At 27.0% G+C, this 23,851-nt stretch overlaps 1 protein-coding gene across 1 annotated transcript in view; it reads right to left on the reverse strand.

The window, feature by feature from the left end:
* LOC100204925 (A disintegrin and metalloproteinase with thrombospondin motifs 6) overlaps positions 1 to 23,851 on the reverse strand; it is a 105,554-nt gene that overhangs the window by 2,949 nt on the left and 78,754 nt on the right. Inside the window, exons 19-28 of the mRNA XM_065796428.1 lie at positions 23,337 to 23,497; positions 22,677 to 22,812; positions 17,614 to 17,740; positions 16,172 to 16,379; positions 10,426 to 10,627; positions 6,069 to 6,248; positions 5,812 to 5,991; positions 1,073 to 1,252; positions 690 to 869; positions 95 to 274 (exon numbers count right to left, since the gene is read on the reverse strand). Coding sequence (XP_065652500.1) covers positions 95 to 274; positions 690 to 869; positions 1,073 to 1,252; positions 5,812 to 5,991; positions 6,069 to 6,248; positions 10,426 to 10,627; positions 16,172 to 16,379; positions 17,614 to 17,740; positions 22,677 to 22,812; positions 23,337 to 23,497 — 1,734 coding nt within the window. The remainder of the gene's footprint in view (positions 1 to 94; positions 275 to 689; positions 870 to 1,072; positions 1,253 to 5,811; positions 5,992 to 6,068; positions 6,249 to 10,425; positions 10,628 to 16,171; positions 16,380 to 17,613; positions 17,741 to 22,676; positions 22,813 to 23,336; positions 23,498 to 23,851) is intronic.

A 23,851-nucleotide genomic window follows, 5' to 3' on the forward strand; every position in this document is an offset into this window, starting at 1 on the left:
AAAAGTTTTTTTTATTAATGTTAGAATGTAGATATTTAATTTACTGCGCTGTAGTCGAATATCTGATTTAGGCAAAAATTGATAATTCACATACCTTTCCCACACTCAGCAACACATTCACCATACTCAGCTTTCCAATAGTGATTTGCTAAACATTTCTCCATATTGCAAGTACGAACAATATCAACAGGTTTAATTGTAGAATTGCACATAGAATCATCAAATTTAACTTGATCAATATTTCGTACACATACACTAGAAATTGTTTCGTTTCCTTAAAAAATATTTTTCTTATTTGAAAATAAATAAAACCAAGTAGAAATAGTAAAGTAGTAAAAGAAAATAGTAAGACAATCAAGACAATGATAATAAAACAATGTAAGATAATCAAGAGAATGGAAGACAATCAAATCCTGATTTACAGAGAAACAAGTAGATAAACATATTTGGGAACAATAATGAACTTAAACTGAGTTTTTTAAAATAAAATGTCTTAAATTGTAGAAATGAAGAATTTAAATAAAAATGGTAGTGAGGATAATGGTGACATAAAAATGTAGAAATGTAAAATTTAAGTAACGATGATAATGGTGGTGACATAAAATAAAAATTTGTAGTATATGTAGTAACTTATATACCTAATAATACTATAATAAAAATTTGTAGTACTTGTAGTATAACTTATATACCTGTTCCACAAGTTACAGAGCATGGAGTAGTCATGGACAACCAAGAATATTCAGGAGGACATTCACCCATGTCACAAGGAGTCTGCTCAAGACTTAAATTTTTTACAGGATCACAAAAACTTGCATTTACAGTGAGCTTGTCTGTTTCACGTTTGCATTCAAAAATAGGAACCTTTACTCCTATTAAAAAAAATTTATATAATTAATTAAAATTAATTGCAAACAATTAAATTCCATAAAAGTAAAAAAATTTAAGTCCATAAATTTAAACAATTCCATAAAATTCATAAAAAGTCTACAGAACTACAAAGCATTAAAACAAATTGATTTAAAAACATGTGATACAAAATAAAATAAAATACAGTAAAGAATACAAATTATACCTTTTAAACAAGTAACAGAACAAGCTCCATAAGAAACATCCCAGATGTATTTTATAGGACAAGGTAATTCATTGCATGCATCAAAATGCACAGTAGGTTTTTTAGTTACATCACAATATATATCAGATACAGTAAGATTAGTTGATAAAGCCAGGCAAACCAAATTGTACAGAACAATACCTGATATATAAAAATATATCTAACTGTATGTAAAATATTAAACATAAAAATAAATTTTTATAAACAACTGTATGAGTATTGAGCAATACTTGGAAACTATTGGTAACTCAGAAATGCATCATTATCTGTGAATCAACAGTATTAGATTGTTGCCTTTAACAACCTTTTCTGCTAATATTTCATTGCCCCTATATTGCTGTTGTAATGAAGTTAAGAACTAATTTTCACCAGAATAGGAAAAAGTTTTTCCATAATAATTGACAAGTTGCTTGAGCTTTTCAGACGTGGTTCTGCAGAAATCATCTTTTATAAAAATACCAAGTAAATTAAATACATTTTGAAAAAGTTTTTCAGAAAGAAAAAGTTTTTTGCTTAATTAAAAAGCTAATAACTCTGCTTCTTGTTTAAAAAAAGCTAAACCACACACTTGAACCCATTAAGAAATCAAAATAACATTGTTTCATACATTAAAATGAAGATGAAATGAACATTGTTTCATACATTAAAATGAAGATGAAATGAACGTTGTTTCATACATTAAAATGAAGATGAAATGAACATTGTTTCATACATTAAAATGAAGATGAAATGAACATTGTTTCATACATTAAAATGAAGATGAAATGAACGTTGTTTCATACATTAAAATGAAGATGAAATGAACATTGTTTCATACATTAAAATGAAGATGAAATGAACATTGTTTCATACATTAAAATGAAGATGAAATGAACATTGTTTCATACATTAAAATGAAGATGAAATGAACATTGTTTCATACATTAAAATGAAGATGAAATGAACATTGTTTCATACATTGCCTCGTACCACTACTTAATCTTAATTTTTAAAAATAAGTTTTTTGTTTTTTGCTTTATAATACAAATTACTATGAATTAGAATTTTGAAAAACACCTAAAGTGTGTACATGAAATATGTGCGAAAGTAGAAAAAAAACTAAAAAAATGTACTCATTGACTTTTATTAGGAACTATATATTAGTTTTAATTCATTAATATAAGAAGATAAAATATTTCAAACTTTTGTTTTGATGGTACCCATAAGCTTGCGCACAGAACAACAATCAAAATTGTTTGATGTTTTTTAAATGACATTTTCAAATCTTTAATGTTTCTGCATAGTTTTTTTATTTTTTGTTTGTTTTTCGTATAATAATTACCCAGTACTTTGCAATAATTTTTAATACTGGGCAGTTTAGAGGATTTGCTATTTTAGACAACTTTCAGGTCATTTTTTTTTATACCATCTCATAGCCAGTTTGCTATAATGACTTGATGATATATCAGGCCAGAACACAAGTCTACTATCATATGATTTAGGAGGTAAAAGACATTTTTGTTTACACGCTTTAACATATTTTACCAAAAAGTGACTTAGAAATAAAGGGTGCTGATTTTTTGTCATAACTGCAAATAGCTTGCCAAATCAAAGCCTTTTTAGCGAAATTATTATTTTTTGTGTATTAAAATTTCTTATCTGCTTTTCCTCTATATTTGGAATTATAATAGACAGCACCAGGAATTTGCTGATGATCATACTTCATATAAGTTTCATCATCTTCAATAATTCAGAAATTTTTATAAATATAGCTGTTATACAACTTTCTTCAGTGGGTTCTTGCTATTTTTTTGAATTTCAGAACACTTTTTGTGATTTGAAAGCTTGAAAAACATGTTTATATCAAATTTTTACAAAAAAACAATGAGAAAATTCTCATATTTTTGTGTGTTTCCTTAGTGAGAGGCTTGGATTATTCATAAAAGTGTGAACCAGTTTTCGAATTAGTTTTTTATCTTAAAAAACCTCCTTATCTCCATTACTAGATTTGCATTTGATTGATTTTGTTTATGAAAAACGTTAAACAACATGACTAACGATGTAGAAATGTATTTGCAACTTTTTTGCTACTGAATTGCAGCTAAATTCAGATTTTCCATAAAATTTGTGCAAAATATTTTTTTTTAACATCTTCTTCTTTTGTCATTTTTAAAACATTTTAAACATTTTTAAATAACCCACTAAACCCACTTTTTATCTGTTAAAAAAAAACCTAAAATCTTTTTTTTTTAATTTTTGTAAAAAATAAATTTTTTCAATATTGTTAAAAATTAAAAATAGAAAACATAATTAAATTTTTTTTTTTCCATACAAAATGCTACGAGCCAAAAGCCTTTTTTTTCAATATACAGTCTATAGATCCTAAAAAACAGCAACTATTGAAAATAAAAAAAAAAGATTGGAAATAGTAAACCTATTGTAACTGAAGTTATTTCAACAATTTTTTTCATACTATTTTCTATGTCACTTTTCTTTTGCTGTTTTTAAGTTAAATGGGAAAACTCAAATCTTTTTTTGAAATCATTACATGTTGCCAACAAAATACAAACACAATGAAAAATATATTAATACAATCACTGAAAAAAAATTACGTATTTGCTCTTTCACATTTATTTTGTGTACACGCTTTATAATGCAATCCATGTTAAAAATCAGACAATAAAACATTCTTTAAAACTAAATTACCCTTAAATGTTAAAAGCTCTACCTTCTCCTACTTTTTCAAATAGAAATTTAAAAAAAAAATATTAGGATAATTAGATTTCAAAAAAATATCAGGATAATTAGATTTTAAAAAAATATCAGGATAATTAGATTTTTAAAAAATATCAGGATAATTAGATTTCAAAAAAATATCAGGATAATTAGATTTTAAAAAAATATCAGAATAATTAGATTTAAAAAAAATATCAGAATAATTAGATTTTTAAAAAATATCAGGATAATTAGATTTCAAAAAAATATCAGGATAATGAGACTACAACATCATTCTGTATTAATTCATTATATATATATATATATATATTATATATATATATATATATATTTATATATATATATATATATATATGTATATATGTATATATATATATATATATATATATATATATATATATATATATATATATATATATATATATATATATATAATATAATAAAATTAAGTAATAATAAAATTATGAATTTAGAATGAGGTGATTGTAAGTATTACCAAATGTTTTAAATATGCCTTGATGAGTTTTTACTAAAATTAATAACAAAGTCACTGCTCACACAAGCAATGTGCTTATTTTTTATCTTTTACTGCATATATTTGTGATTATTTATTGAATTATATTATAATAAATAATATTACTATTTAAGTTATCAAGTGTTTATATTTTTTTGCCATAACTTCAATTTTTTAAACTTAGTAATTATTACTATGTTGCTTGCTTATTTACATGTTGTTTATCCTGTATGAATTGCTTATTTATGTGTTGTTTATCCTGTATGAATTACTTATTTATGTGTTGTTTATCCTGTATAAATTGCTTATTTATATGTTGTTTATCCTGTATGAATTGCTTATTTATATGTTGTTTATCCTGTATGAATTACTTATTTATGTGTTGTTTATCCTGTATAAATTGCTTATTTATATGTTGTTTATCCTGTATGAATTGCTTATTTATATGTTGTTTATCCTGAATGTATTGCTTATTTATGTTGTTTATCTTGTATGTATTGCTTATATACAAGTTGTTTATCCTTTATGCATCTCTTATTTATATGTTGTTTATCCTGTATTTACTGCTTATATACATATTGTTTATCCTGTATGAATTGCTTATTTATATGTTGTTTATCCTGTATTTAATATATAATATAAACTCTCAGGACATTGATAGCAATTTTTTTTTAAATTGAAGTGTAAATCTCTCAAGTTGGTAGTTATACTCTAATCCTAAAGATTGGTATCAAGTACTTAAATTTAGAAGTGGCAGTTTTTATTTATTATTATAAATCTATTCAAAATATATTAAAGCAACAAAGTTTTAAAGATTACTTTAATAGTTGTGGCAGATTTGGAGTCAATACAATTTAAAATACTATTTAATACTATTTAAAATAACTATAAATTTTAATTAACAATTAAAGGTAATTAAAATTTTACAAAAACTCTTCAAACCAATGTACATTTATATTTATGTATATAATACTAATCTTTAATATATATCTATAATTAAAAAAATTTATCCCATGAGAAAAATGCCAAAAATTAATTCAAGTAATAAGTCAATTTTAACAGTACAGCTACAATGTTTCACATGAAATAATTGTTTATGAAAATTCAACTAACAGTCTGCATAAACTTTTAAGAATTTGCTAAGAAAAAAAAAAGATGAATTAAATCTTCCTGATGAAGTTAATCAAAAGTAAAAATTCTTTCAAAATAATACTTAAACTTTTGACATCTAAATGATTAGATTTAAATGACTAATAAAATAATAAAGTTGTCAAATGTAAGTTGTTTGTGATGCCACATTTTTCTACCCCCTTGCTATACATTTTCACAAATGTTTTTCTCATTCTGCTCCTACAGGAGTTTAACATACATTATGCATGCCACATTCTTTAATTATATAAATTAAAAAATTATGCACGTGTGTGTAAGAGTGTGTACCAAACTCAAACTACAAATTATGATATATAGATACCTCCACCACAACTGAGACTACAACCATTGTGTTTTATTTTCCATTCAAAAATTTCTGGACACACACCAACTTCACATTCTTCAGAAAATGATATAATTGGTTTCTTATCATAGCAGGAAGACTCTGAGACAGCTATTCCAGTTGCATTATTCTGGCACTCCAAATGTAAAGATCGCAAACCTATTTAAAAAAAGTATTAAACATTAACTGGTATTTAACTGGATAATAACTCACCAATAAATATCAGAGTAATAAACCTTTTCCACATGTTACACTACACTGGCTTTTAACAACCACCCAATTATTATAATCACATGGCTCTTGATTACACTCTTGAGCATCTAATTTGATAACAGGTTTGCTAGTAACATTGCATTGTGAATCCAAAAGATTTTGTATTGAGGGTGAATAGCAATACAAGAATGGCATTTTTGTACCTAAATAATATACAAAGCATTTAGTTAATAAAGTATGTACATTAAAATTAGTAACTATGTATAAAATTTGTTTATATAGTAAATTATGGTAAAAAACCTGGATATGATGAAGAATAAAGCTACTAAAATAATCTGAATAAGTAATTTAGAGTAAAAATCATTTGGGTAAAAATACAATAATTTATTAATAAAAACTGTTGCCTGTTAATGATAACTTAATTTTTAATGAGAAAAATATGAGATGCTTGAAACATTTTTCATTACAAAAAAAATCCTTTGTATTTAGGTCATACTTGAAGTTTTAAAATCATGCAATATACAGCTCTCGGAATTAAGAAAAATGAGGTTGGCAAAAAAAATTTGATACAAAGGTTTTACTACAAAACATAGAAACAAGGTCGGCAATTTTTGATGATCTCAAACACTTCTAGGTTGGCAGTTAAGTTGGCATTGCTGAATGGCGACCCTAATTCTGAGGGTTAAATTTTTTTTTTTCTTTTTTTTTTCGTTATTCACCTCCTCAAGGCCAAGAAGGCCACTACAAATGAGGAGGCTACTTAATAGTGGTTATAACCCTCTCTCAACTCTATAACTCCGAAACACGAACCTCGACTGACAAGGCTGCTGCATGGAGAAACAAGTTGAGCGCGGTACTACCAGGGACGTGGTGGGGATCAAACTCGGAACCTCTCGCTTATGAAGCGAGCGCTTTACCACTACACCACTACCGCATTATATATAATATTGTCTGTAAAACATTGCTTATTTGTTTGTGCAATATTATGTAATTTATCAATACTTATTTCAAATAATTTATTCTTAATTATACTTGTTTACATGCATTTGATGTGGCATATACATACAGTGATGGATCAAGAATTTTTTGGTGTTTGAGCAAACTCTAATTATTTGTATGTTTATACTTATGTCAAATAATGATGCTTTGCAAAAAATTGTAATGATTGGCGGCTGGGAACAAAAAAACCTTCAGTTTCAATCAACCCCCCCCCCCCAATGTAAAGGGTAATGAATTGATAAAACATTTTTTAGACTATTCTCAACTATTCTAGACTTATATTCATTAATAAATTTTAAGTTTGGAAGTATTATCTCTCAGCATTAGATATAGAGTTTAAACCCCCTGACGAAATGTTAAGGTTTTTTGTTCCCAGCCTCCAATCATCGCAATTTTTTGCAAAATAACATTATTTGACATAAATATAAACATACAAATGTTTGGAGTTTGCTCCATGTCCAACTCCAAACATTTGTATGTTTATATTTATCTCAAACACCAAAAAATCCTGGATCCGCCACTGTGCATACATGTCACATGTGCATGAATCGCTCAGCAATTTTGACCTAATATGTCATTGTTACATATTTTTACAACACATGTCTTCATCTTTGATTAATATTCAATCCAATATATACCATTTACAAGAATACAAAAAATTACAGAATAAAATTTAAGGTCCCAGCCAGGCGTTTCAAACACCCAACCATTTTGGACCAAAATTGGGCTGGCAGGGACCTAAAAATTATCAAAATTTTTTCTTTTTGCTTAACCACATTTATTAATACAAATGGTTAATTTATAAATCAAGGTGCAAATAGATAAAATATGAAACACCCTTATATATATATATATATATATATATATATATATATATATATATATATATATATATATTTATATATATATATATATAAATAAATATATATATATATATATATATATATATATATATATATATATATATATATATATATATATATATATAAGTTGTTGTAAATGACACATTTACAACAACACACCACAACAACCGAAGTACTGTTGCTACATTTGTTTTGATGTTTAATAAGGAATGTTTTTTAATTTAATCAAAAGTTAATCAGACAAACCACCTTTAAGTTATTTCAAATGGCACAAACCTAGACGTAATAATAATTAATAATAATAAGACAAAATAATAATTAGACATAATAATAATTAATAAAAAAAACCAAATGATACAGATTAGTAAGAGTGGTATTCAAAACAAAACCTGTAAACTATATAAAATATTTAACTATATAAAATTTATAAAAATTTTATAAGTGCAGAAATTGTCCGTGAGTAATCCATCTATGTAACCTCTGTCTAACCAAGGTTTTTTCACTGCAAAAAGAATGCAGTTGTCAGGGTAATTTACAAGACCAGAGCATTTTGTAATTTTATTGGGTCTAACAGTAAAACCAATAAATTTTTGGGACGATGTTAAAATCTCTGAATCGTTTAAATTGAAAATTAAGAATTAATTCTTTATTTGTTGCCAAAGTTATTTGAGTTAAGTTTTCTATCAGTTTTTCTTCTTCAAAAAAATACGCCCTAACTTTTAGTCTTGTAACTTTAGCCATTTTGAATGGTACTTAAATATTTCAGAAGACTACTTGTTATTAGTATTCCAAAGTTTTAAAGTTTTGGCATTGGACTTGGCATTGGAAAGTAGTTATTAATTTTTTAACAGATTGTTTGAGTAGTTGCTACTTTTAAATTTTTCAATGTTTCCCGATCGAATTTCTGAATTTTAAAATTATTGCACTCTAATGTTTATTAAGTAGGGGCCATTAAGGTTAGTGTCAGGGGGCAATTACCTTGCGGTTCAAAGATAGTTATTTTAAGACCTTACTTGACAATATTATAAAAACTATCCAGGTTATAGTTTGCTTCACATCTGTAAACAGTTTATTTGGAAAACATTTTTCATATGCCACTGAGTAATAAGCACCTTTTTTTGAGCAAAAATCTTTTTCACTAATTTCTGAAGATCCTGCAGAATAATTTCTTAATTCTTACAACGTGTTCCTTTATTTTGATTAATGTCAACTGTCAACAGTTTTAAAGCGAGCCTCCATAAGCTCTAATGTTACTACAGCTTGCAGCTATCCTTAGTGAAAGTTGCAATATGAGCTTCACAAAAACTAACTATAATCTGACAATCTATGATTTGTATTTTGTCAATTATTTTTACTTTTGTTGTAACAAATATATACTACTACTACTACTACTACTACTACTACTATATATATATATATATATATATATATATATATATATATATATATATATATATATATATATATATATATATATATATATATATAACTGTATGTATATATATGATTGTATATAAATATATATATATACATATATACATGTTTATATATATTTTATATTTATATACACACACACCATGGATTACTATACTCATGGTTAAATAACTTAAATTATTATTTGTTTATTGAAGATGTATCAAAGATTTAAAGATTTACAACCAGATGCCTTTTCATATATTAAGCTGTTTTGCAGATTTTTATTGCAATATTATAACTAGAAAGATTATCGTTACCCACAGTTATACTGGAGGTTTTACATTACTTTAATTGCCTTTACTACGGATTAAGAGCCTTACCTGTCCTAATATCGAAATAATTTGATGCCATAATCAGGAAGATCTATGTATCTATAACACGCACTTTTTCATACATACTTTACGATATGAGAAATTTGTTAAAAAAAAATTCAAAAAATTTATACTATGAAATGTCAAGCAATATTTAAAAAAATTCAAATAAAAATTAAATTTTGGCAAGTCTTTATAATATCATTTGTAGTAAACAAAAATGACTTTCATCCATTATCATAGCAATATAAAAAATAATTTTATCTTTCAAAGCATTAATAAAAACTTCAATAAAAAACATTTTGCCACCTTGTTTGTTAGCACACTTTCACAATTATAATTTATAATATATTAATGGACTAGTGTGAGTTATAACAAATTAATAATTATACAAGCCGTATGTATAGATTTTAGAAAAAAACTATAAATACAACTTGTATAAGACATAAAATATAATTTAAATTATAAAAGTGTTACTTAAAATCAAGTTAATACATCTCCTACAGCAATAGAAAATAAAAGTATGGCTATTTTTTTTCCTTCTTGCTCTAAAAAACCCTAAAAGTTGTCCATAAAGTTGGTGCATATATATTAATTTTTGAAAGTAAAAAAAAAAGAAAATTTTTTTGAATCAATCTACTAAAAAAAGCATCCGAACAATTTAATCAGTAAAATTTATAAAATTTTTTAATTTCAAAAAATAAACAAATAAAAATAAAAATAAAAACAACCTCCTCCACAACTTTTTGAACAAGAAGTAAAATTAAGCACCCAAACAGGGCAAAGAATATCACTGTTGCATTGTTGACTAGAATCAATTGGAGCAAGGTAAGAACATTCAAGAGGTGGTGCATCCACAACACTGCCATCTGAATTAACTCTTTCACAAGTTACTTTCCTTGTTTTTAAGCCTCCACCACAAGATTTGCTACACTAAAAAAACCATTAAAAACTTATAAGTTTTGACTCATACTTCTAATCATTTAACAATTTAGAAAAAATCAAAAATTTAAACTAATACTAGGAGTAAACAGAAAAAAATCAGAAAAAATGTGAGCAAAACTAATTTCAGAAAAAGAGTAAACAGAATCTGAAAAACACTTGAATATTATACTGTTAATGGTTACCTATAACTAAACTTTTCTAAATTTGACACATGTTGTATTTGTTGTTAATTACTATTTGAATAACATGAAACTGGTATGTTTTATGGCAACAATTTGGCAAACAACTAAACGGTTGCCAAATTGTTATAAACTAGTTTTTTTATATAAAAAATAGATTTTTTATTATAAAAAAGGCACCTTTTTTTTATTTTGGCCTAAACAAAAATTCAAATAAAAAGATTTCAAAAAAAAACTTAGATTTTCACAGAAGAGTCTACAAAAAATCTATAAATGATATACACGTTGTTAAATAGAAAACTTTTGTTAAAACAAGGTTGTATTCCTTTTTTTAAGCAAATTTATAATCCTGACTCATGTTGAACCTAAAATTTTTTTTTATAAGTTTAACCCTTTAGCGCCCATCAAGGCTTAAGATTTTCAAAAAATTCCAAAAACTTCAAAAAGCAATTTTTTAGGGCCTTGATTATGAATAAAAAAAAAAAAAAATTAATTTCACTAGCAAAGCCAATTATGTCATTGTAGCATATCTGCTACAATGGGAATTCGAGGAATGAAATAATAAAAAAAGTTTTCTTAAATTAAAGGATTCTGTTAAAAGAATTTTGTATAATTTTTAAAGATAATTTTGATATGTTTTTATGCCTTCATTATCCAATTATATTAACCTGGCTAAATCGGATCAACAAAAGTATGTTGTAAATATGCTACAAAAGTTGTTTTTGAGATCACTGTGTTGACAGGACGACCATAAAAGGTTTCTGAAGTTATGTAGCAGATCTGCTACACGGGGCGCTAAAGGGTTAAAGTTGCTGAAGCTTCTTCCTACTGATGCAAGTTACTATAGCTTAAGCAAAGCTACATTGCATTTCTTAAATCTATATATTTCAATATAAAAAAAGTCAGAACATGGTTTGAATCTGACTTGAATAATACAAATAATAATAATTGCTAGTACTTAAGAAGTTTTATTGTTTTAATCAATAAAACTTTATTATTTTAAACTCTTATGGGCCCTGGTGCTGTTTTCCAATTGCACCCCCCCTCTCATAGAGCCTGCTTAACAAAGTTACAGGTAGAAATAGCAACATCAAATGCAAACCGCATACTTGGTAAACTCAAATAAGTCTTTGCTAGTTGAGATCAAAATTTTGGCAAATACTCTATTTGATATTATCTATTCAGCCACATCTGGAATTTGAGGTACAGGCCTGGTTGTCTCTATACAAAAAAGATATTGAAAAAAAATTTAGCATCGTCATCATCAAGCCACTAAAACGATGAAGTTTATAAAACATTAGAGGAGACCTTAAAAACAGATAAACTTGAAAAAAGATATGTAATAAATTTCTTTGTGCCTCAGACTCTATTGATTGCCCCATAAAAATACAACATAAGAAGCCATAATGATCAACTCGCAAACAGTCGCTGCAAAAGGAGGAATCAGTTTTTCATGAACAAAGTACTCAGACCAAGGAATGCTCTTCTGCAAAATGCTATTAATGAAATAAATGTGAATAAGTTTGAAAATATTTTTATAAAACTCAATTGATGCCTTATGGGATCATGAAAATGTCTTAACAGAGAAAACTGGTATAATATTTAAAAATGACATAAATAAACTCAACTCATATATGTATATATATTAGGGTAGGCCACAGCATCACATAAATTTTCAAAAAGTCAATTTTACTTATGTCTGCCTCAAATATTGTTCTTTTTACTATAAGAAACGCATTTACCCCTGTAATAAATTTTTGTTAATGGTTTAATAATTTTTTTTTGAAAGTGAAAAAACATCCTTTCATTAACAAAAACTATAGGGGAATAGCACATCCGCCCTTTTAATATTCACCGATTCAGTTGAAGTATCGTTATAAAAAATGAATTATATTAACTTTTGCATTTGTTTTAAAGTAAAAAATCAATCATCATGTTTTAATTGTAATATTTTTCTATTAATCATAAAAGCCTAAATTCATTTTAAAAATGGCATCTCTTATACAAAAGAAATATAAATCGACAAAAAACAATCTGGTGGAGTCAATAAAAAAGAAATACACAAAAGTATTGAAATCATCAGATGAAATTTGGTTAGTTGGATACCTGCTTCAAGATATTATTACCGATTCTCTGCCTTCTATTCGCGATGTCTACAAATTTTTTATGTTTAATGTTTATTTTTTAATTTTTTTCAAATTTTAATTGGTGTATTACACACTTTTTTTTATATATGAAAATAAAGTGCTTTAATTGAATTTCTGCTTTTGTTTGTTAAGGTATCACTTAAAAATGATGAACAATTCATTTCAAGTTTTTTCCAAATATAAAAAATAAATATTAAAAGCGATATTTCAAAATTAAAGTAAATTAACAATAAAAACTGTTAAAGTATTTTGGGATAAAGCTGATATTCTTTGCAAGCAGAAAAAATACATTGTTGAAAGTATTCTAAACCTTCATGATAAATGAAGAAATGCAAGCTGCAAAGTCTAAATGTAAAAAATTTTCAGAGAAAGATTTACTTGTTCAAGATTTCAAAAAAAATAATGGATGATATTTTTGATATCAGTTCTCCAAATTGGAAAGATTATGTTAAAAAAACCAGACCATGTAAAGATGCAGAAGAAATTAAAACTGAAGGAATAGGTGGGAAAGATAATTTATTAAAATTAAGCTTAAAAATAAAAAAAAATAAAATAAAAACCGAGATCGGATAAAGAAAAGAGACGAAAGTTCAACAATGAAACTGATTTTAAAATTGATAATAATAGTGACCCAACTGAAGAATGGTTTGTTGCTGGGTCTAGGGGGTCTAAGCGCTCTGATTTTCAGAGCTCTTCTAAAATTAATCATAAAGTAGATAGCTTAAAATCATCTATCAAAATCATGGAAGATGTTGTGTCACAAAATATAAATTTAACTTTACCAAGAAACTTTATTTGTTATCCAATGATAAAATTTCAATAATTACAGTTAGAAGAGCATGTAAGAAAAATAGGCAAATTATGTCAAGAAGTATAATTTCAGAGTTTAAAACAAAAGTTAAATCAGATTATTTAACTCTTCACTGGGATGGGAAACTCATGAAGCAAATATGTGGTAAATAGTTTGACTATTTAACTGATTTAGTAACTGGTTTTCCAAATTGCCCGGAAGGTAAAATTTTATCTATTAAACCTATTCAGTCTGGTACAGGAATTTCTGTAGAGGATTTATAGAAGATTTAGAACAGAGGTGGCCAGACTTTTTAGGATACGAGCAAAAAAAAGTTAAAAAACAATTTTGTGGGGAAAAAAAAAAATATATTTCTATGAAAATATAGATGATTAATAACTATTATAATCATTTGTATCAATATTATAATAATAATAGCAATATAATTATTAAGAGTAGTGAACTTGACCGTCTGAAACTAGTTTTTTTATGTCTGGATTGATTTTTGAGATAGATAAAAGTATCACATTACCAAGATGGTTGTCTCCTAAATATCCAAATTGTTTAACAGGCAAGTTAAACAATTTGGATATTTGTCTCTGCTAGCTTTTTTTTGCCCGTGGGCAGTGGTTTGGCTACCACTGATTTAGAAGAATGGGATCATAAGAAAAATATTGTTGTCCAAGTTTTTGATACAATGGCTTGTAATACTGGAGTGAGAAACGGAGCAGCAATTCTTCTCGAGGAAACCAAATCTATGAAAACGCTTCTCTGGCTTGCATGTCACCATCATGTTTTAGAACTGATTCTTGTGTCATTTTGAAATGCTTTATTACAAAAGGAGACAACATCTGATGATATTATAAAGTTTAAAATTTTTAAAAAGGAATGACTCAACTCTGAAAAAATTGCTAATAAGATTTTGAAAATCCTTTCTTAAAAAAAAAAGCAAGCGAAACTTGCAATTTTTTAGAGAAAGTATTGCAATCTAAGCATCACGCATGAGACAATTAAAAAAAAGCTGCAGAATTAGCAATTTTTCTATTAGGTGGAGAGGAGCCCAAGAAATGGAAAACATGTGGTACTAGTCATCATGCCAGATGGATGGCACATTTACAGTACGCACCAAAGATGTTAATCTTTAAAAATGAATTAATGGAATCTGATTTAGGTAACTTTAAAATATTTTTGACTTTCAGCTCAGCCATATACATTAAAGCTTGGTTAGAAGCACCAAAAACTAGTGATGCACCATTTAATGGTATAGAGTTATTTTATAACCTAGAAACTCTTAAAAGTATACCAAACTTCTGTGTGGCTGCTGAAAAAGCCCAATAAGTTTTAAACAGACACTCTTGGTATCTAACCGAACAGGTGCCTGTATTAAGTTTATCTTCAAATAAACTTTCTCTAAATGATAAAGAAAGAATTGCAAAAAAAATGTTAGATTATGGAAAACCACTTGTTATCAATTGCGGTAAACCAACTCTTCCATTAATTAAAAAAAATTCCGAAATATTTTCTTATATTGGGAAAAAGTCTTAGTTGATTTTTCACAACTTAAAAGATGATGGAAAATGGCTCAAAACTTCTTTATCCGAATGGTACGAGAGTACTAACTATTTGAAGATGAAGCTATTTGTCAAAACTTTAAAGGTAACTAACAATGAGACAGAGAGGAATCAAGTTGTGTTCCGATTACCTTCAAATACTTACAAAGGTATACCAAAAAATTAATTAATAATTAAAAAAAAAAATCAACACAAACAAAACATTTAAAACAGATTGAAATAATGTTTTTAATGATTGAAATATTTCTATTCTTTAGGATGAAGCTGTACGAAACGATGTTTTGAACGTGGTCAAAAATCACAGAAAAATTGTTGGCAATATAAATAAGAAGCGGTTATTTGCTGACTTAGCGCAGTACAAATAACTGCTTTTATAACACTTTTATAGGATAAAATATCCTGCATTAGAAGATAGTTACATATTTTAATAAAAAAATATTGTTTTTAACAAATATTTTTTATAGAAATAAAAACTATAATTGTTCCACTAAGTGGAAAATATTGTTCCACTAAGTGGAAAGTCTTTCCTACAAAATTTCTATTTTGACTTATTTTAGGTTTAAAATGAAAATAATCAAATCAATTCAGCAGCACTCAATAATGTTTTTATATAATTTTTCAAATATAATTTATATTCTTATGTGTAAAGGACCGTGTTTCTTTACAGACAAGTGAAATTTTCAGAAACTTTTGTTTTTGGCATACCCTAATATATATATACATATATTAGATATAATATATTATTTTTAATATTTTTATTAAATTCTAAACTTAATTTTAAGTTAAATTATTCACATATAAAAAAATGTAGTAAAATCAATCATATTGAAATAAATAAAATTTACTTGAGTCCATGGTGTAGAGCGCCAAACTGCAGGACACATAACAGCATTACATACTGCAGTAAGGTCCATCTGAGGTCGATTGGTACTACATGCAGAATCTGGAAGAATTGATCGACCAGTTTCAGTCATCATGGAGCAATAAAGTTGTCGAGTCCATGTTCCATTACCACATGATTTTGTGCATTCTGACCATGAAGTAACATACCATCTAAAATATATTTAATAATTATAATTTTAATGGTTTCTATTTCTTTTTTACTAATTATTTTTAAACAATTATAGGTATTGAAAAAAATCTATAATATTTAATAATATAAATAACAACTATATTATAATTGTAATTATGCATCTTTAATAAATGAATGTTTTTATAGTTTTTTTTTTTATATTTAACTTATATTAGACTTAAAATATCAGTAGGATAAAACATTAAAATATCAGTAGGGTAAAACAACATCAAAAATTCTACTTTTTGAAATCTAAATTAAGTTTTAAGCAATTTCTTCTGAGTAGTTTGAAGAACAAAATAAGTTACAAAATTTAAGCAAAAACACAGGAAACTTATGATCAAAAATGTCATTTAATATCTGCCATGCAGAACAAAAACACAGAAAGCTTATGATCAAAAATGTCATTTAATATGAGCCATGCAAAACAAAAGCACAAGAAACTTATGATCAAAATGTTTAAAAAGAGTGTAAATTAATTTAAATTGTTATTCAAGGTTGCAAACTAGGCTATGTAACTTGCTAACTTATTTTTTTCATATTCTTAAAAATAAAACAATATGCATACATTATTTAGAAATTTTCTTCCTCAAAAAAAGCTCACATTCTTGTAGGGCCCAATCTTACCAAAGATATATGTTTAGTTATTATTTTTTGTGATCCCATTCAAATTCTTTGTTTAAAAATTACTAATTTTCTACTATCTTTAACTTAAGAAAAACTTTTCCAAAAACATGTGCAACCACATACTTTACCACATTTACCATACCTTATGTAAGTTATACATTGTTGATGACAATAATGATGACAATAATGATGATGATAATGATGTTGATAATACTAGTGGTTGTGATAATGATTAAATGTTGATAAATTCCAATGCAAGTTGCATGCCTTGGATGTCATGGAAACCTATTCATTACTGTAATATTTTACTATAATAGATTCCAGTGTTTAAAATAAAAATTATAACAATAATAAAAAAATAAAATGTGTTAAAACATACCAATATTTAAATAATAATAAAAAAAATATTTAATTATAATATTTATACGTTTTTAATATATGATTATATCAATTATATGTTTTTAATATATATATATATATATATATATATATATATATATATATATATATATATATATATATATATATATATATATATATATATATATATATATATATATATATATATATATATATTATAATTCTTACTCAGCAGGACAGTTCTGATTGTTGCAACTCTGTAATACATTTATTGGGTCGAGTAATGAACATGATTCAAAATTAACAGTTGAATTATCATCTGTACGAATACATAACATTTTGCGTGTTTGCATTCCTAAAATTAAGTAAATACATACAACTGGGTGTTTGCTTTACTCAAATTAAATACACAAAATTTATTTTCGCTCAATTTAAACACTAAGTACCTTACTTTTTTGAATCAATATATATTTCTTATCATATAAATAAAAATGAATAGAATTAGATATGTTAGTTATTCAGTAGGAAACAGACTCAATACAAAATAAACAAAATAATTACAAAAACTGCTAATTAGTTGGTTGTAAAAAAAAAAGACTATTTATATGCTTAAATTAATGTTGGTATAACATTCTACCGGATTTTCTAATCTTTGGCTTTTGGCAGGTAAAAAGCAATAAAAAAGAAATCTATTGCTAAGTTTGCATCAACTAAAGTTGCCTCTCTTTATCATGCCAGCAATATCTTTAATCTTAATTCCATTCTCTACCATTACATATCTCTTATTTGTTCCTGGATGAAATACTGTTGTTATATTTGCACTGGTTCTTGTAATGATCCCCTTTCTCTTCTAGACAAGGTCTAAAAACATATTAAAATGTTTTCAAACCTACTCTAGCTGCCAAGCTTGAGCCTCTACCCTAATGTTATAAGTTCTCTTAAGTAATTAATATTCAATCCATCATATATTATTTAAAAGAATAAAAATTTTTATAGGATAAATGTTAAGGTCCCCGCCAAGCGTTTAAAACACCCAAAATTTTTGCCCAAAATCGAACTGGCGGGGACCCTAAAAACTATAGATAAATATTTTTTTGCTCAAACTTTTTTTCATACAAATGGTCAATTTTTAAATCGATTCGCAAGTTCAATTTCAAAAAATGATAAAACATGAAACACCCTAATATATACATACATATATATACATATATATATATATATATATATATATATATATATATATATATATATATATATATTGGCAAGCAGTTTTTTTTAAAATGTCAACATAATTTTGTCAATCAAATACTTTAATGAAAAAACGTGAAAACCTTTTTACAAATGATATATATATGAGGGTGGTCTGAAAAGTTTCTGACCTCGACGTGAAGATGGCAGCACTTGTAAATAAAAACAAGTGAATTTTGTTTGTTCATATGTTGATAGTTATTCACCAAAGTTTCAGCCATTTTGAATGCGCAGTTGTTATGTAACAGTCATTTGAGTGAGTTGATGTGAGTTATTTTGAGAAAATGTATAAAATCAAGTATCGAGTTGTCATTAAACATTTGTTTTTGAAAGGCAATATGCCTACGCAAATCAAAGATGAGATGGATTCTGTGTATGGGGACTCTGTACCATCATTTACCACAGTAAAATTTCAGGCAGCTGAATTCAAACGTGGCTGTTAGAGCTTTGGAGACGATGAACATTCAGGAGGCCCAAAAACTACCGATGAAAACATTGCCAAAGTTCACCAAATGGTGCTAGACAATCGCCAAATTAAAGTGAGAGAGATAGCAGAGGTTATGAACATATCAAATGAACGTGTTTGTCATATATTACATGAAAACTTAGGCATAAGAAAGCTGTCCGTGCGTTAGGTGCCGCGTTTTTTCACGTTAAATCAAAAATGTGTTCGAATGAACATTTCCAACGCTCTGTTGGCACTGTTTAGGTAAAGTAGTTTTCCAGTAATACCAAAGACTTTTAGCTTATGCATAAGACATTGATGCGACACAGTGTCAAAAGCCTTAGCAAAATCAAGAAAGATTATATCAACCAATTGCTTATCTGCCAAAGATGAAGAAATAATGTCCATTGACTCCAAAAGGTTGCTGACGCAGGATTTGTTCCTAACAAATCTGTGTTGTTGTTCTGTGATATGGCGAATTTGATCATTATATAAATAATTCAAAATAGTGTCCCGGATAATTCATATATATATATATATATATATATATATATATATATATATATATATATATATATATATATATATATATATATATATATATATATATATATATATATATATATATATATATATATATATATAATAGTAGTAGAAAATCACTTAACAAAAAGTTTTTTCCATTTAACACTGTGTTTCATCAACAAAGATTCATCAGAAATGATGAATTTCTGATGAATCTTTGTTGATGAAACACAGTGTTAAATGGAAAAAACTTTTTGTTAAGTGATTTTCTACTACTATTATAATTGCTCTGTTCTTTTTAGAACATTGAGCACTCTATTGTGTAGAATACTTTTTAAAGTTGTTTAAATATATATATATATATATATATATATATATATATATATATATATATATATATATATATATATATATACACATATATATATACATATATATATATATACATATATATATATATATATGTATATACATATATATGTATATATATATACATATATATACATATATATGTATATACATATAAAATATAAATATATATATATATATATATATATATATATATATATATATATATATATATATATATATATATATATATACATATATATATATATTCCAATAATTTTTGAATATTATTCATCTTGAATATTGTTTCTTTTCTTCTCTCAGGCAGCGCAGCGATTTCTGCTATAAAAGCAATCAATTCATCCTTAGCAGTGTCAGGAACTTTAGGTTTGATCTTTTTGGCAAATTCAACTGTAGCAGTGATAAAATCCATTTTATTTTCATTCAAATATAAACCTTCTGCGGCATTTTTGGGTGTTAATATAAAAGCAACTCCAATACCTGATGTAAAGAGAAAATTGAGGCGAGATTGCACTTTTTGTTGTATGTCTTTATCGTCCATATATGAATTGTACATTTGACCAAAGTAATCATACACGAGAGGCAATGGAGCTTCATCACTTTCTAGCTTTCCAATCACGTTGGAAGAAAATTCAATGCTTTTGACAAGCTTAGAGAGACGGTCCCAAAATGGGTTAGATTTTATCAACGCCATAACATCAGCAGATGTATTCTTTGGTTGAATTTCCTTCAGTAATGTACTTTCTTCGCCTACCAACTTAATAAGAACGTATTTTGATAGCTGGAGACTGCTCATTGATTTATAATAACTAAACCATTGTGTAGATACAGGCATGGACAATGAAAGAGAAATATTTGCTGCAATTCGTCTTTCATCAAACTTTGCTTTCACGATGTGATGATTTTTCACATATTTGATAATATTCTCTGCATCTTTGACTGTTTTTGTGGCCTCAGTTGTAGAAACTCTTCACAAGCAAGTTGACTCCATGAGCTCCACATCCGCTAGCCGAGATGTGTGGATATTTCTCCATGAAGGATCCTCCACGCTGATTTCATAACAGGAGCGTTGTCGCTTATGAAACTGGTAAATTTTTGTGAGTTAATCTTCTCAATAACTTGTAAGATTGCTGCGGCAACTGCAGATGATTTTTGAATGATTCCAGATGTATTTATCGAGGTGTAAAAAAAAGGCTTCTGATCGGGCGCTTTAATACAAAAATTCACTATGTGATCGCCTCTTATGTTCGTCCAGCCATCAGATATCAGTGTTAAGTTTGTTTCAGAATTTGAAATTTCATTTACAGAAGTAGAACATTTTGTGTATTTTTATCGAGCAGAGATCCTGATAAAGCTTTAGCATTCGGGATAACAGATGCGTACAATGGTTTAAGTGACTTAACGAAATCCTTAAAGGCCTCCGGTTTGATTAAACGAAATGATATACCCGTACGGTAAAAAAAATTAGCAGGCTTCGTGTCGTTATCATTTTTGAGCTCTTCATTAATTGGTGGATGTACACGCTGTGTCGGTGAATCAGACATAGACGGAAGTTGCTGAGAATCAGCAACTTTTATGATCTATGTTGATCTTTTATGCGATGCAAGGCGTCCCTTTGACCATTGAACAGTTTTGTTACATGCTAAACAAGTGCAAGAATGCTTCTCTCGATCAAGATTTGTCAAATAATTCGAAATTTTGATGTTTTCCATTTTAAACATTTTGAATGACGAAAGTACACAATTTCTTGATTCTAAATCACTTTAAATTGTAGTAAGAAACACTTACAAAAGTTTATATCGATTGATTATATGTAGCTCGAACCAAAAAGAAACAGATAAGTAATGAAAAATTTGTAAAAAGTAGATAATTATGCAAAAATAATTTCAGACATTTGATTCAGATAATTTAAATTTTTTCTGTTAAAGTGTCTGTACTGACGTCTGCGCAGATATGCGCATATTTTGTCTGCGCAGACACATTTTCCGAACTCTCTCTCTCTCTCTCTCTATATATATATATATATATGTATATACATATATATACACACACACACATATATATATATATTTATGTATTCCTATTTGAGGTTCTCCAGGTAGTATTTTACAACATTTGCAACATAAGGTTGTGCATTGTCATGTTGAAGAATAACCTTATCATCAAGTAAAACCTTAATTTTAGTATCTTCAAACTTTTTCTCAGCACCAATATGTTCTTTATCTTTGAAGTCCAAGTCATCAACCTTGAATTATTGAAAACATCTTTAGGGCAGAGACTTAAGCTGTTTGCAACCTTCTGTAAAGAAGGTTGCAAACCCTTATCTCCAAAACACGAACATTGGAAAAACTGCACAAATTATTAAGTGCTGTAGGTGGGGTTTGAAATCTGTTGGTCTTGCTAAGTGCTGTAGGTAGGGTTCAAAATCTGTTGGTCTTGCTAAGATACCTGTTGCCCTTGCTAAGAAACCTGTTGGCCTTGCTAAGAAACCTGTTGGTCTTGCTAAGAAACCTGTTGGTCTTGCTAAGAAATCTGTTGGTCTTACGAAGAAATCTGTTGGTCTTGCTGAATGCTTTAGGTGGGGTTCAAATTCTGTTGGTCTTGCTAAGAAGCCAGTGCTTTACTACTACCGCATACCTTTGTATTTGTATCAATAAAAAATCTTATCCTAAATAATAGATTAAGTTACAATTTAAAAAAATACCTCCTCCACATGTCTTACTGCAAGCACCCCACGATTCTCCTTTCCATGCTAAAACTGGAGACAATAAAACACTAGTTGGAGGTTGATAATACCGCCACATAACACCTTCTGATGGCACTTCATAAAAGTTTATCAGCTGAAATTAAAATAAACAAAATTTATAAAACTTATACAGTTCTTCACTGAACTGCAACTTAAACAATAAACTAAGTACAACTTTATTCAATACAGCTTTTACAGATAAAGAAGAAAAATACAAAGAATAATGATAAAGAAGATTGTTACTCCAAACCAAACCCTTAGTCAATGTAGTGGGACTTTTTGTATGTTCTATCTATTTAGTCAGTGAATATATGTACTAAAGCTCCTAACAGCAGGCTATTTTAATTAATCTAAACATGCAATAGGGGTCGCCCACAAATTATGTCAAGCATTTTTTAGAACATTGTAACTCTTTAGTAGCAAATTCTGTATGAGCCATCACAAATCCACTAACCCCTCACCTCCCCCAAAGCATGATGTAATTTAAGGACGACCCCATATAAGTTTTTTTTTCACTCTCACTTAATTTAAAGGCGCTCCTTAATGTAGTAATTCATTCAAGTATACAACTTTTAGATTAAAAATTTTAACTAATTATAATGTAGTAAACATATTTACATAAACTTTAATGCTCATTGGAAGTCTATCAATAACTTTAATTTCATCTGCATAGTACCAACCATCCATGCTATAATAAATAGTTGTATTTTCAAGGTTGTAAGTTGTTGAATATGAAGGTAATGAGATAGCTAATTCTGTTTCATCTCCAATTGAAAACCCTGAATTTTAATAAAAACAACCAATAAAAATTGATAGCTTCTATATTTTTATATTATGCTCATATATTTGTATAATATCTACACGTAACTTGTGTATTATATTACAATCATATTTCATATATAAAGTATTCATTTTCTTTACTGAAAAATTTTGAAATAATTTAATATTATAATATTATAATTTAATATTAATATTATTTAATATACTTTTTTAAATTAAAAATTTTCTAGCGTAAAAAGCAAGTACTCTACTACTAAACCATTACTGCATATATATACTTACATACTATATACTTGCATATGGTACCCCAAAAAACAATTTTTTTTGCACGCATGTTTTTCCCATTCTGTATC

This window comes from Hydra vulgaris, chromosome 04, assembly GCF_038396675.1.
Source record: "Hydra vulgaris chromosome 04, alternate assembly HydraT2T_AEP".
NCBI classification, from domain to species: Eukaryota; Metazoa; Cnidaria; class Hydrozoa; order Anthoathecata; family Hydridae; genus Hydra; species Hydra vulgaris.